General features: G+C 30.1%; 1 protein-coding gene across 1 annotated transcript in view; it reads left to right on the top strand.

The window, feature by feature from the left end:
- Positions 1–11709: 11709 nt before the first annotated feature.
- The window catches only part of LOC113383292 (ras-like protein 2), a 50127-nt gene continuing 48467 nt past the window's right edge, over positions 11710–13369 (top strand). The window contains exon 1 of the mRNA XM_026621553.1: positions 11710–11996. Coding sequence (XP_026477338.1) covers positions 11898–11996 — 99 coding nt within the window. The 5' untranslated portion in view covers positions 11710–11897. The remainder of the gene's footprint in view (positions 11997–13369) is intronic.

The following is a 13369-nucleotide window of genomic DNA, read 5'->3' as shown; positions in this document are numbered from 1 at the left end:
GTCAATGCTATCACCCTGTTTTGGATTGACGTTAAGTTCTGGAACATCTTATATATGTTTGAACAGCTATGTTTTTCACGCTTTCATCTCCCATAGTATCTGTGAATAAGAAAAAAACTGAAATTAAAATTAAATTAAAAAAAAAAGTATAATGAATTTGCTAAATTTAGGTAAGTTGGTAACTTTGTAAAAGTGTCTACATTTTTAAATATTGTGATTTATTAAATTAACTAGATGAAACATTATATATAGGTATGTTTAAAATAGAAATGTGTACCCAAATATATATTGAAATCAAAACCTAGGTGGTGTTTTGAAAAATATTCGTAATTAAACTAGACCCACGCGCATATTGTTTCATTTCTCTTATAAATTATTCGGTTATATTATCATTATTTTTGCCAAAAATACTTGTTTTGTTTGTGAAATATAAACTACGATGTATAAGGAAAATAAGCTATAACAATTTACTTCGAGATTTGTAAGTGAAATATTTTTGTTGATATCTCAAAAAAAGTCTTGAATTTCTCATAGATAAACTATGTATAGCGAATAATTTCGTAACACACATATGCAATAGATAGAGGTCCAGTAAAGCACTTTTGTTTCACATTGCATTTTACATTTTTATTCAATGAATTTTAAAATATTCAAATATAATACAACTACATTCTTAATAATTTGACAGGCTTGATCTTAAATTCTGCTTAGTTGCGTTAATAAGTGAGATGCACTAACTCGTTTATTTTTTTAAATAGTTTTAATGTGTTTAAGTTTTAAAAAATCTATCTGCTTAGTTGCCAACCTGTCTACCTGTCTATCTTGCTATTTACCTACTTGTCTACGTTTATCTGCTTACTTGCCTTCCTGATCATTGGCTTACTTCTCTACCTGTCAACCTATCAACCTGTTTATCTTTCTGTATATTTTTCCTGTGTTTTTGGGTACTAGTACCGGTCTATGTATCTACTTGTGCAACTATCAATCTTCCTATCTTTCTATGGTTTACTTGATTATCTCTCTACTTATTCAACTGTCTATTTATCTACCTGCCTACTTGTCACATACCCATATGTTTACTCGTCTATCAGTTTACTTGTCTATCTGCCTACCTGATTACCCGTTTTTGCACAAAATACATACACATAACATCCATTATTCTGAGGTATGCCAAAATGTTTAGCAGACTTTGAAGTGTAAAGTATTAAAAAAATATTTTCATTTTTTTTTAAATAACTATAACTTACCCTACGGAATGTTTAATGAATGCTTTATCAAGAGGACTAAGTTTAGTGTAAGAAATTATTCGTTGTCATAACACATTTCAATGACAAAATGATCTATTTTTATTTGGAAATTTTATCTGGCTATCTATTTATCTGTTAATACCCCACCTTGTTACATTTGTGTTATATCCGTATTTGTATTATTTTATTGTTTTTTTAGCAATTGCTACACTATTTGTGCTAAGATTTTTTTAATGCTTTAATCGAATTACTAAAATCGTTATATTGCTGTATTAAAATTGAAGTTTAATTGGTAAAATAATATAAATAGTATTGGTCAAGATTTGGGCTTTTTCTATTGAACCTGGAACACTTCAGGGTAGGGGGTATAAATGTATGAATATAAATATCTATAACTTATAATAACTGAGGGACAAGCAAATGTAACGAGAGAAGAAGGTTGTACAGTTAAGATCAATATATATCGTAAACTAAATAGTGGTTTTATTCACATATCTTAAGGTGAATAATTATAATTTACAGTCCTCTTAATATCTAATTAATCATAATGATCCTGACCAAGTATTAATAATATTTTAGAAGACTACAGTCTGGTACGATCCGTTTACTAGCACACCGTCTATGCCAATACATTCTCTCGCATTCGCCTACTCTATGTGTCGGCTATCGCCTTGACTTAACCCACGCTGCGATCTATTAATATAACCATCATATCCACTACACGGACATCAGACCAAAATATTAACTTCATTGATATTCCTTGAAGGTCTCAATAATTACGTGAATAACTTACTGCAAATAAATTGATATTATTAACCCTAACATGAACGGTTATAAATTAACCGTAACCGTAATTAATTAGTAAATGTACTTCTGTACATTACCTAGACCGTAATTCCATTTTTCAATTTCCATTTATTGAGTAAACTTTACATTCATCTAGTGGCAGAGTTAATAATTTTACTTCAAAACTGAAATTTGTTTTTATATTCTTGAACATTTGTGCCAAAAACATTCGACAAAATCAAAATTAGTTATGAAAATAAGAACCAGCGATTTTGATCCATTCAGTTTTTGCACTTGAAAACCGGCCCACATAGTTTTTAATTACAAATTGACAAATTCATATATAAAGAAGTATACTTCAATTCAGTTCAATGGTTCGATTATTAATTTTTTGGATTTAACCATTTTGTAACAGTGTTGTGCTAATTCAACCGTTTCAACAAGATTCAACCAGAGGAAGAAATTTATATTTTCGCCTGAATATCCGACGCTTCAATTTTTCCACAATTTAAATAATTTTAAATAGTTTGGGACCAACATTGGAAAAAAGTATGTGTATGTGTGCGTATTTGAGACGAAATTGTACCTTCTGTCAAGATTTTCTCAAAACGACTGAAACGTTTGTATATCGATGAAACTTAAAATAACTTGCCTTGATTAGTCTTACGAAGCGGTCGTCTTCGCCATTTCTTCAGTATAGACAGAAAAATGACAAAATTTTTGTCAGCATTTTAGATAAAGATTCTAAAGAAATTTTGAAAACTTAAACAACTAGCACTGACCAAAGGTCGACATATCCAGTACCTATCCAGTGTGCCCAGATCTCGGCTCACCACGGGCACAGTTACCAACTCCAACCACTGATCTTTTATTGGCCTAAGGGCATAGCGCCGGTAAATTGCATATTTGGAACGAAGTTTGACCGAAGAAGCGATCGGCCTCGCCATTTCTTTAGTATTGACAGAAAAATGTCAAAATTTCGTCTGTATTTCCTTCTGGCTTCTGTCGGCATACCTATCCAGTATTCCCAGAGCCCGGGCCACCTCGGGCACAATTACCAATTCTGACCACTGGTTTTTTATTGGCCTAAGAACATAGCGCTAGAAAATGCACAGACTCTAATTGTACTACTCTGCTATAATCTACAGGACCGGTCCTCGTCCTCACATCAATTAATTACAATGTGTTTCCGATCACCTCCAAATTGACGTCAACACGGAACTGGATAGTGATGTAGCGATCAAGTGGCGTCAAAGAATAAAGCAACAATATTTTTTTAATATATTTTTAGTCAGTTGGAAAAACTCCAATGCAGTTCCTTTGATATCATTTATTGTTTGTAACAAAACTTAACATGGCTAGAATGTTTATGGTCTAAAACAAATAACATAAAAGTTATTTAATTACATATAAAATTCAATAAAGGGCTGCGCGAAAAAACAAAAATTTCATCTAAACTACAAAATTCTTATTTATTAATCGATTATTAAGTCAATTATTGATATTTGAATGGTATTTTACAATTTAAAATACAAATCTAAAAATGCGACAAACAATTTAAATATTAAAACACAATTAACTGGTTTGTGAAATTACGTAAAATTTGTTTAGCTTAGGATTTTTCTTAAGAATATTAATTTATATACTTTTAATTTCAATCTGACATACTAGGACATTCAGTAACTGTTTTGATTATATTATATGGCTTTTGAATGGAGGGCCACCCAGTAGTTGTCCAATTCAGTTGTGACTAATTAACTTAAAGTAGTTGTTGATATTTTATGTTGATCATATGCAGCTATAGTATAGGGAAATGGCGTAAATTATCCCAAATTTGGCAAAAATTGGATTTTTGGAGATATATTTATAACTGATATTAACTATATTCATTACGTTAAGAAAATAGCGCTAGAAAATGCACAGACTCCGAGCACTAAGTTAGCTTCAGTAAAATTTAAATCGAAGTTTAATTTTGTTTAAATTAAATTTTCAGTTGATGCTTTTTTTCAAAAATAATTTGGACTATAATGGAGTATAATATAAGAAAAGATATGATTGAAACAGTTCTCCAACCGCTGAGATAAATCCACGAGAGGCTCCCGATTTCGACTAGAGATAATATTTGAGATCTATAACCTCAAGAGGAAATTTGACATCAAAGCTGCCTGATCGAACCAGTAAACTCGAGACTAGTTTGTGCTATCCCACGTCCAAACTGAGTACGCCACCGCTGGGACTCATTTTGCGATTATAATTTGAATTTAAGAAAATTGTGATTTGATATATTTTATTTATTAAAATATTGAAACAAAAAGCATAAGTGATAAATGAAAGTCCATAAATTTTCATAGATATCGCAAACAATAACAATAATAAAATAAAAGAAGAACATTTACACCTTAAACAACAACATATACTCGTACTTGACACGACAAGTATCAAACACGTCAATGCGCTCTTATCAGGTATTTTATAACATTACTCTAGAAATCAGACTCTCAAGCATTTTATCTTTTGTTTTAAGTAAGCCATTAAAATAGCGATGGTAAAATGTAGGAAAATGTATATCATAATGATAATAAGCGATAATGAACTTGAAACGTTAGTTGTTCTCATAATAATATAGAACAAACAATACAAATTAACATACTATTGGAAATTAGATAAGAAATTAAACATTTTATTTAGAAATTGTATGTTTTAGAATAAGCTAAAGCTTAACAAAGGATAAGAATATTTCGAACGAGCATATGAGAAACACCATCACCTTTTTGACTAGTTTTTTAAGTTGGGGATCTAGGGGCTTTTTGTAACGGGGGTAAGTAGTGACAAGTATTTTTCAAATTGATCTTAAACAATATTAAAATGTATTTTTGTTTCGATTGAACATGTAAACCCCCCTGCATTATGTTTTCTGCATACTATCCCGCACGCTGAGACTGTAAACAGAAGTGTGCAAAAACGTACCTAATCTTTGTCATGCAAAATGAGACTGTACTATCAAACAATTTCGGTAATAATCAGTGGGTCTCCAGATATGTTAATTTAAAAAAAAAATGTTATAAAAATGACTATTTGTCAAAATCTTAAATAATATCTAGGTGTGAATGATATTTTGCTTTAAGTCAACAAAAACTTCCCGACATGTGTATATCGTCAACTTATTCAATAAGAATTAAAATTGGCATCTCTTCAAATTGACGATAAAATTTCGAAGTTGTTGGTCCATTATTTCAAAGTTTGAAAAATTTTAGGCGTAGTCTTTTGATATTTTAGGATGTTCATTGAGACCATAAACCTGACAAAGCTACGGAAAAATTTTAGCAAAAAAAAAGAAACATTCTGACCCATCTAGTCAGCACGGTTCCTAACTGATACCTTGTTAACTGCTTTTGAATGTTTACAATCTTTTAAGAATTTTTTACCAAAAAGTGGACAAAAAATGTTGCAAATTTTTGTTAATGAAAAAGAAACGGCGAGGCCTTTCGCCTCGAAAAGCTAATCAACACCTTATCGAGTTTTATCAAATGGTATTCATTTTTTTAATTTCGTGCAGTCTTTTAAGAGAAACATCGATGGAAGTTCATATTTTAGCCCACGATTCAGAATGACTTCAAAGGTCGGGTAAACATGAAATTAGCAAAAAGGATTTTTTGGCAAGAATATAAAGATCTTATTGGGGAAGTTACCAAGATCTAACTAATTTTTATATGTGATAATTTCAACTATTTATGCATCGTATTCAAATAACAATATGCCGAATAAAAGCACTGAACAGGAATCACTAGCAATTTTTATGTTTTTTCTTTAATATAATTTTTTAACATTAATATAATGTAGACTAGCTGTAAGTGGAATTCTGTCTTAAGGCAATTAGGGCATCGCGCCTTAAGGCAAATTGCTGGAACTTCCCGTACCAAAAATTATTATTTTTAAACGATTAACATTTTTGAAAAAATTTTACTTCAAAAAAATAGATTTTTGAGAAACTATAAATTTGACAAAAAATTACTTTTTTTTGAAAAAAAAATTTTTATTTGAAAAAAAAAATTTTTTTTGGGAAAAAAAAATTTTTTTTTAAACAAAAAAAAATTTTGAAAAAAAAATGTTTTCTTCATTTTGACATAGTTTGGAAATTCTGAACTTTTTTCCAAAGCAGTCGCACTGCTTGAACTGCATAGAGACGAAATGTCGAAGCTCGCAAGTGCCGCGTCGCCGTCTAACGCATAAGCATTGGTACGGAACCCATAGAAATGTAAAAAAAAATTATACTTATTGTTAAAATCTCTATAAAATATCTGATAATTTGATGTGCATATGTCTAATGATCATTTTTAACCGCCGAATGCCTTTTTTTTTTACTTTTTTCATTAGATCTCCGAAACCGCTAGACCTGCCTTCATGAAAATTTGATCAATTTTACATCTTGTCAATACAAGTAAAATGTTTTTTGAATTATTCAAATCGGACGCTCCGTTCTCTTAAAAACAAAGGTACCGTTTTTGGCACTTTTTGCCCCGTATCTTCGGAACGGCTAGACCTGCCTTCGCCAAAAACTAATCAGCACGTCTCCTTATCAATACGAATCGAATGCTTTTTGAATTATTCAAATCTGTTGATCCGTGTTCCCGAAATCGTCGACGAAAATTTGTATCCGCACATACATACACACACATACATACATACATACATACACACACACATACACACACACACACACATACATCCATTTTTTCTAAGGTATGCCAAAATGTTCAGAAACCTCTGAAACGTAAAGATATATAAAAATTTTCATTTTCGATTTTTTTGCGATTACTATAACTTACCCTACGGGAAGTTAATAATTACACTACAAAAGTAAAATGGTAAAAAATATGCCAAAAGTGTTTTGAATTTAATTATTTATGATTAGCGCGAAAAGTACTGATTATAAATCTAAACTCATTCTCGACATTGAAACACTTATCTCAGAGTACAAAGCAAATTTATTACACATAACAGTATGTTCACTTGTCGTTATTTATATATATTTGTACATATTTATAGTTATTCTTGTATCTCAATAAATCATAGAGCAGTGACGAATTTTCACACGATCTAGAACAGAGTTTTTCAAAGTTTTGGATACTACATACTTGGAAGAAGTTTAATATCTCAATTTCAAATACTCAGCTAATAGATAAATGTAGAAGTGTTGTAGAATTAAAGCGTTTTTAAAGTTTTTGAAGATTTTCTATTAATTACAAAATAATATAATATAAAAACATATCAGCTAAGATAATTTAAAAATAAAGAAGTTATATCCAAGTGTTGTAAAATGGTTGGATAAAAATGAAAATTTATTTATACATAGATTAGGTCTATTTATCTGCACTGTTATAATTCATATGCAAATTGTGACCATAGAAAAGATATACTCAAAAAATTAGAAGTCTTGAATGATAATCTTCGAGAAATATATAGCTCATTTATATAAGTTAGTACATTATATAGCATTTTCAAATAAGTCTTAGATTATAGCAAGAGCATTGACTATTATATATTATGTTCAAAATAGTTAGTGAAGAGAATTGAATAAAACTCAATGCAGAAAACAATACAACTAAAAACTTATTTCTTTTTAATAATGATAGATTAATTAGTTAGAATGAGAACATAAGTTCTTCATAATCGTACACAAATCACTTAATATAATTAAGGGACTCCCTTTAATATGCATTTTGCTTAAAATATTAGAGAACTTTACTATACATCGTTTTGAAAACAAGAATGTAAAATAATTTTATTTTATATAAAAATCAAAATTTTTAAATCAAAATTAGTTCAATACGCGACGATTTTTGAAATTAGTGTCAAATTACAAATAAATTGTAAAATGTATATTTATAATTAATAATTAATTGTTGATTATATAAAAATATGGAAGAATACTTCAACATATTTAGACGCCGAAATACTAGACATAAACTATGTGTCTGCTCAAGTTCCGTCGGTATTTATTTTATTGTTGAATCAGCATTAACATTGAAAAATAATTCATCTTGTTTCTAATCCAAGAATTGTCCATATTGCTCGAATTTATCTTGACGATAAGAAACAGATAACAAATATTAAGCAAAATGTTTAAGAAGGTCAGGTACGAATTAGTTCAAAGTTTATTAAGAAATGGTTGAGGGTCTTCAAGTGTAACACTCGAGTTTCCATTATACTTGTATTGAACTATAATAATAAATCATTTTGCTAACTGATATAATTAAAAGAGCTTATGGGTACAAGTTGAATTGAAAGGGCTTATTGAAAATATCACTACATCATAAGCCTTTAATTTAGTCCATATGTGCAAACTCATTCAACTATGAAGATGCTGCTGTAAATCAAATTTGAACATTGTGAACTAATTACACATAACACTGTTACTAATTCGGCTTATTACAAAAAGACTTATTAATTAAGATTTTTTAGGTTTTAATTTTTTTACTTTGAGTATTTATTTTGTAATACCTTTGAGACTTGGGCTCAGCAGTGGCGTAAACAGTTCTAAAGCAGGCTAGTACAAACTACTCCCGAGTTTTCTGATTCGTTTCCTGCTACCATCAAAGCTCAACACCAGGCAGCATTGATGTCAAATTTATCACTTGAAGTTATAGATCTCAAATATAGCCTCAAGTGAAAATTGCCTCTCGTGGGTATGGTTGCATAAATATAATAAAACTGTTAACAAATACTTCGAGTAAAGATAGTCACAACTGGATTGGACAACCACTGGGTTCATAGTCCATCTATTAAAAAAATCCATATAATAAAGTCAAAACAATTAGTAAATGTCTCAGTATGACAGATTGTAATTTGAAATATTATAAAAACTTTGAGGCTTATAGAACGTATATTAATATTGATTAAAAAAAATAGATTGTGGACTGAAGAAAAAAGTATGTTGTGAGCTGCGGCAGATCACTTGGTCATTTTCTCTTTAGTCGCCTTAATTTTTCAGTTGAGTGTACTAACTGTGTATCAGGATTTGCAAGTCCATCCAATATATCTTGGAAAATTGAGCTTCTGCTTTTAATTACCTCAACCACTGTGGGCATTTTTAAGTCCTTGTGTATGATATTGTTGATCATAAACCATGAAGCGTTCCTGATCATTCTTAGAATCTAGTTTTGAGTTTGGAACTTTCCGAATTATAAGAATTTTGATATTGCTGGCACAACCCCACAGCTCAATCCCATATGTCCATATTGGATCATCACTTTATATAGTAGAAACTTATTTTCGAATGAGTTAGGATTATCTGCCTTTTCAGTTCTTTCATCTTAAGATCTATTTGCTTTGCTTTTATTGTGCATGATGTGCATTTTCCAGTTGAGTTTTCTATCAATGGTCATACCTAGACATTTTACAGATTCTTGATTTGGAATAACTGCATTATTCAAGTATAATGCAGAAGTTGAGTGATTTCTTAATGAGATGATAAGATGTTGTGATTGTGATTTATCGACATTGTGATGATAAGATGTTGTGATGTGATTGTGATTTATCCACATTGGTTTTGATGTTTGATTATTTTATTAACAACATTTAAAAGTAGAGGGCAAATGATGGGTGTACATCTGGGCAAATGATTGATTAATAATTATTAACTATTGACTAACTTTCCGTAGGGTAAGTTATAGTAATCACAAACAAATCGAAAATGAAAATTTTTACAGATCGTTACGTTTCAAAGGTTTCTGAACATTTTGGCATACCTTAGATAAAATAGATGTATGTGAGTGTGTGATCGGATACAAATTTTTGTCGACTATTTTGGGAACACGGATCAACCGATCGGAATATTTTGAAAAACATTTGATTTGCGTTGACGGGGAGACGTGTTGATTAGTTTTTGGCAAAGGCAGGTCCAGCTGTTCGAAGATACGGCGGAAAAAGTGCCAAAATGGTAATTCAGTTTTTGTGATAACGGGGCGTCCAATTTGAATGAATCGGAAAACGTTTTAGTTATATTGTCAAAATGAAGAATTGATCAAATTTCTGAGAAGGCAGGTCTAGCGTTGTAGAACCAATAACAAAAACAATGAAAAATAACATTTGGCGGTCAAAAATGATCATTAGACATATGCTCAACAAATTATCAGATATTTTATAGAGATTTTAATAAATACAAATATTGTTTATATTTCTATGGGTTCCGTACCAATGTTTATCCGTTAAACTGCGACACGGCGCTTACGCGCTTCGATTATTTGTCTCTAAAACAGTGAAGCAGCGTTAATGATTTGAAAAAAAATCTAAATTAAAAAAAAAATGAAACATAAAAAAAAGTGCGCGTAAGGTTCACATGTTATTGAAGTAAAACTTATTTGCTACTGTACAAGATGGCCTTCAAGTAAAAATAAATACATCATATAACAATTTTGAATAATGTTTATTAGTGATATGGTAACACTCGTGATGCACATATTTATTAGTGTCAGCCATTATACACATTTAAATAATGATAAATTATAAATTATATATTTATAATAGCTTTAAAAATATGTATAATATTTAAAAATATTAATGTAATTAAAGTCATATTTCAAATATGACATGATCGGTTTGTCATTGTAATTAGCATTTAGATATGAACCTTTATTAGAGAAATGAAGTAATTGCTGGTTAATAAATTCTATAATATTTGTTCACACAGTAGATTATGTTAAACAACGCCTAAACAAATATTATTTTCTCCACTTCACTCATCATGTAATTGTGTTTGAAGAACTTCATGTAATTAAAATTAACATAAATTTATTGACTGCTTGTATTTTCTTTTTACTTTTTCGCTGGAGATATAATCTCATTCTTTAAAAAGCTGTAATATCTGTCTTGCCTAAAATTCCATTTTAATAACTTCAAAGATTTATATAAATCTACGAATAATATAGAAATAATTTATAATCAATAAACTTACTTGTTTTATTATTTGCAAGAAACAGGGTAAAATATTCTTCTGAATTAGACTTTTTTCATTAAATCAAGATTTGTACTACGATGTAACTTTAAAATGTTTATTTATCTATGCCGATTTCCTCGCTGATATCGATACGTATACAACGTTGATATCGATACGTATACAATGTTGATGCCGTTACGCATACAACAACAGATCTCTATTCACATACGCGAAGACTAATCGCAATCGACACGTATAGAAATGATATCATCGAGAACGAATGACGAATCATTGGCACTCGATTTTGCCGTAACGCACTTCCGTTGCATTTGTACTGACTAGTCGCGCATAAAGAAGTTTTACTTCAAAATTTAAAGCTTTTAAAAATTTTAAATTACGCTACGCGAAGTTCCAGCAATTTGCTTTTAGACATACTGCCATGTACTATAAGTTTAATATAAATATAGAAAAAATATCTATAAAACAGGAATATGAATTTCCCAAATAAAAAATAAAATATGAAAACAAATATTATTCTCTGCTTTTTCTTAAAACTGTATCCAAGTCTAATAGTTTTAATTCAAAGTTTGAGAATCGTTGTTTTATAGAATAACCATATGTATCTCTCCGCACACTAATATTGTGCAAGATCCCCCAAAGATTCACACACATGCGTTCGGCAACGCGAGGCGATAGAAGTCACTTCAGAAAAGTCATCATTTTAGTTTTCAATGTAACGCGTGAGTAGTGAGTCGGAAAAAACCTATAATCCGCAATTTATTTCCTTTCGTTACCAAATACCTAAAATAAGTATTTTTAGTTGAAATAAATCAAGTGTTAATACTTAATTATTGTTAAAATCGAGCGTTTTAAAAAGTTGTTAATCAGTGTCTATTTTTAAAACAGTGTTTTAGTTAGTGTTACACAAAATGTCAAAAATGGGATCGCCGTATTCGCAGACTTATAAATTAGTCGTCGTGGGCGGAGGAGGCGTCGGAAAATCTGCAATAACTATTCAGTTTATACAAGTAATAATTTGATTATTTATATTTAATTATTTTAAATTTCAATTACGATTGAATAAATATTTTAAACTGTATTTTTTAAAAAGACGCGGTTCGCGCGCTGCTGTCACTTTCCCACATAACCTCACTTTTGTTCGAGGTTAGCGCATGAAAAAATTTGACAGATGGTTCGAAAATGATTAAATAAAGACGTATTTAAGATTAATTTGTTATAGATTTCTTACGTTTAATAATTACTCACAAATAAACTACGTTTTTTAAATGTTTTTAGTAATTTTTAATCAAGTATTATTTATAGATTGTGATTATTTTTGCCCTGTTTGATTCATGTAAATGTAGGTTGGGCGTATTACAACATGTTGATGTGTTTTTTTTCAATCATTCTATTAATATCGCGAAATGGAAAATTAAAAAACTGTTGGGTGTAATTTGAATAAAATGAAATAAAGCTAATTGTAAGAAAGATTTCTGCTATAATAAATAGATTAGAACTAGTGGGGCGCATGGCATCGTGCCTTAAGGCAATTTGCTGGAACTTCCCAAACCAAAAATTATTTATTTTAAAAAGATTAACATTTTTGAAAAAAAATTACTCTCTGAACTTTTTTTCAAAGCAATCGTACTGCTTTAAAAGCATAGAAACAAAATATAAAAGCGCGTACGCGCCGCGCCGCCATCTAACCGATAAACATTGGTACGGAACCTATAGGAATGTAAACAAAATTCATACTCATTGTGAAAATCTCTATAAAATATCAAATAATTTGTGTGCATATGTCTAATGATCATTTTTGACTGCCAAATGGCTTTTTGTTTTACTTTTTTCATTAGATCTCCGCAACCGCTAGACCTGCCTTCATGAAAATTTGATCAATTCTTCATCTTGTCAATACAAGTAAAATGTTTTTTATAAAATTATTTTTAATAAAATTTTTGTAAAATTATTAAAATCGGACACTACGTTCTCTTAAAAACTGAGTTACCGTTTGTGGCACTTTTTCCCCCGTTTCTCCGTAACGGCTGGACTTGCCTTTGCCAAAAACTAATCAGCACATCTTCCTATCAATAGGAATCGAATGCGTTTTGAATTATTCAAATCGGTCGATCCGTGCGCCCGAAAACGTGGACGAAATTATGCGGACATACATAACACACACACAGACATACACACATCCATTTTTTCTGAGGTGGATCAAAATGTTCAGAAACCTTGAAAAGTTGAAGATAAGCGAAAATTTTCATTTTCGATTTTCAGCCCATTACTATAACTACCCTACGGGAAGATAAAGTAAAGCTAAGAAAAGTTTCTGTTATAATAATAGATTAGAATAATGATTAATCAAAGGTCAAGGGCTTGAAATAGTATTTTTTTATCA

Source organism: Ctenocephalides felis, unplaced genomic scaffold, assembly GCF_003426905.1.
Source record: "Ctenocephalides felis isolate EL2017-DRISC unplaced genomic scaffold, ASM342690v1 CF-g0.4_SCAFFOLD_03570, whole genome shotgun sequence".
Lineage (NCBI taxonomy): Eukaryota > Metazoa > Arthropoda > Insecta > Siphonaptera > Pulicidae > Ctenocephalides > Ctenocephalides felis.
Note: the sequence above shows the minus strand (reverse complement) of the source record. Positions and strands in the feature narration are given on the sequence as shown.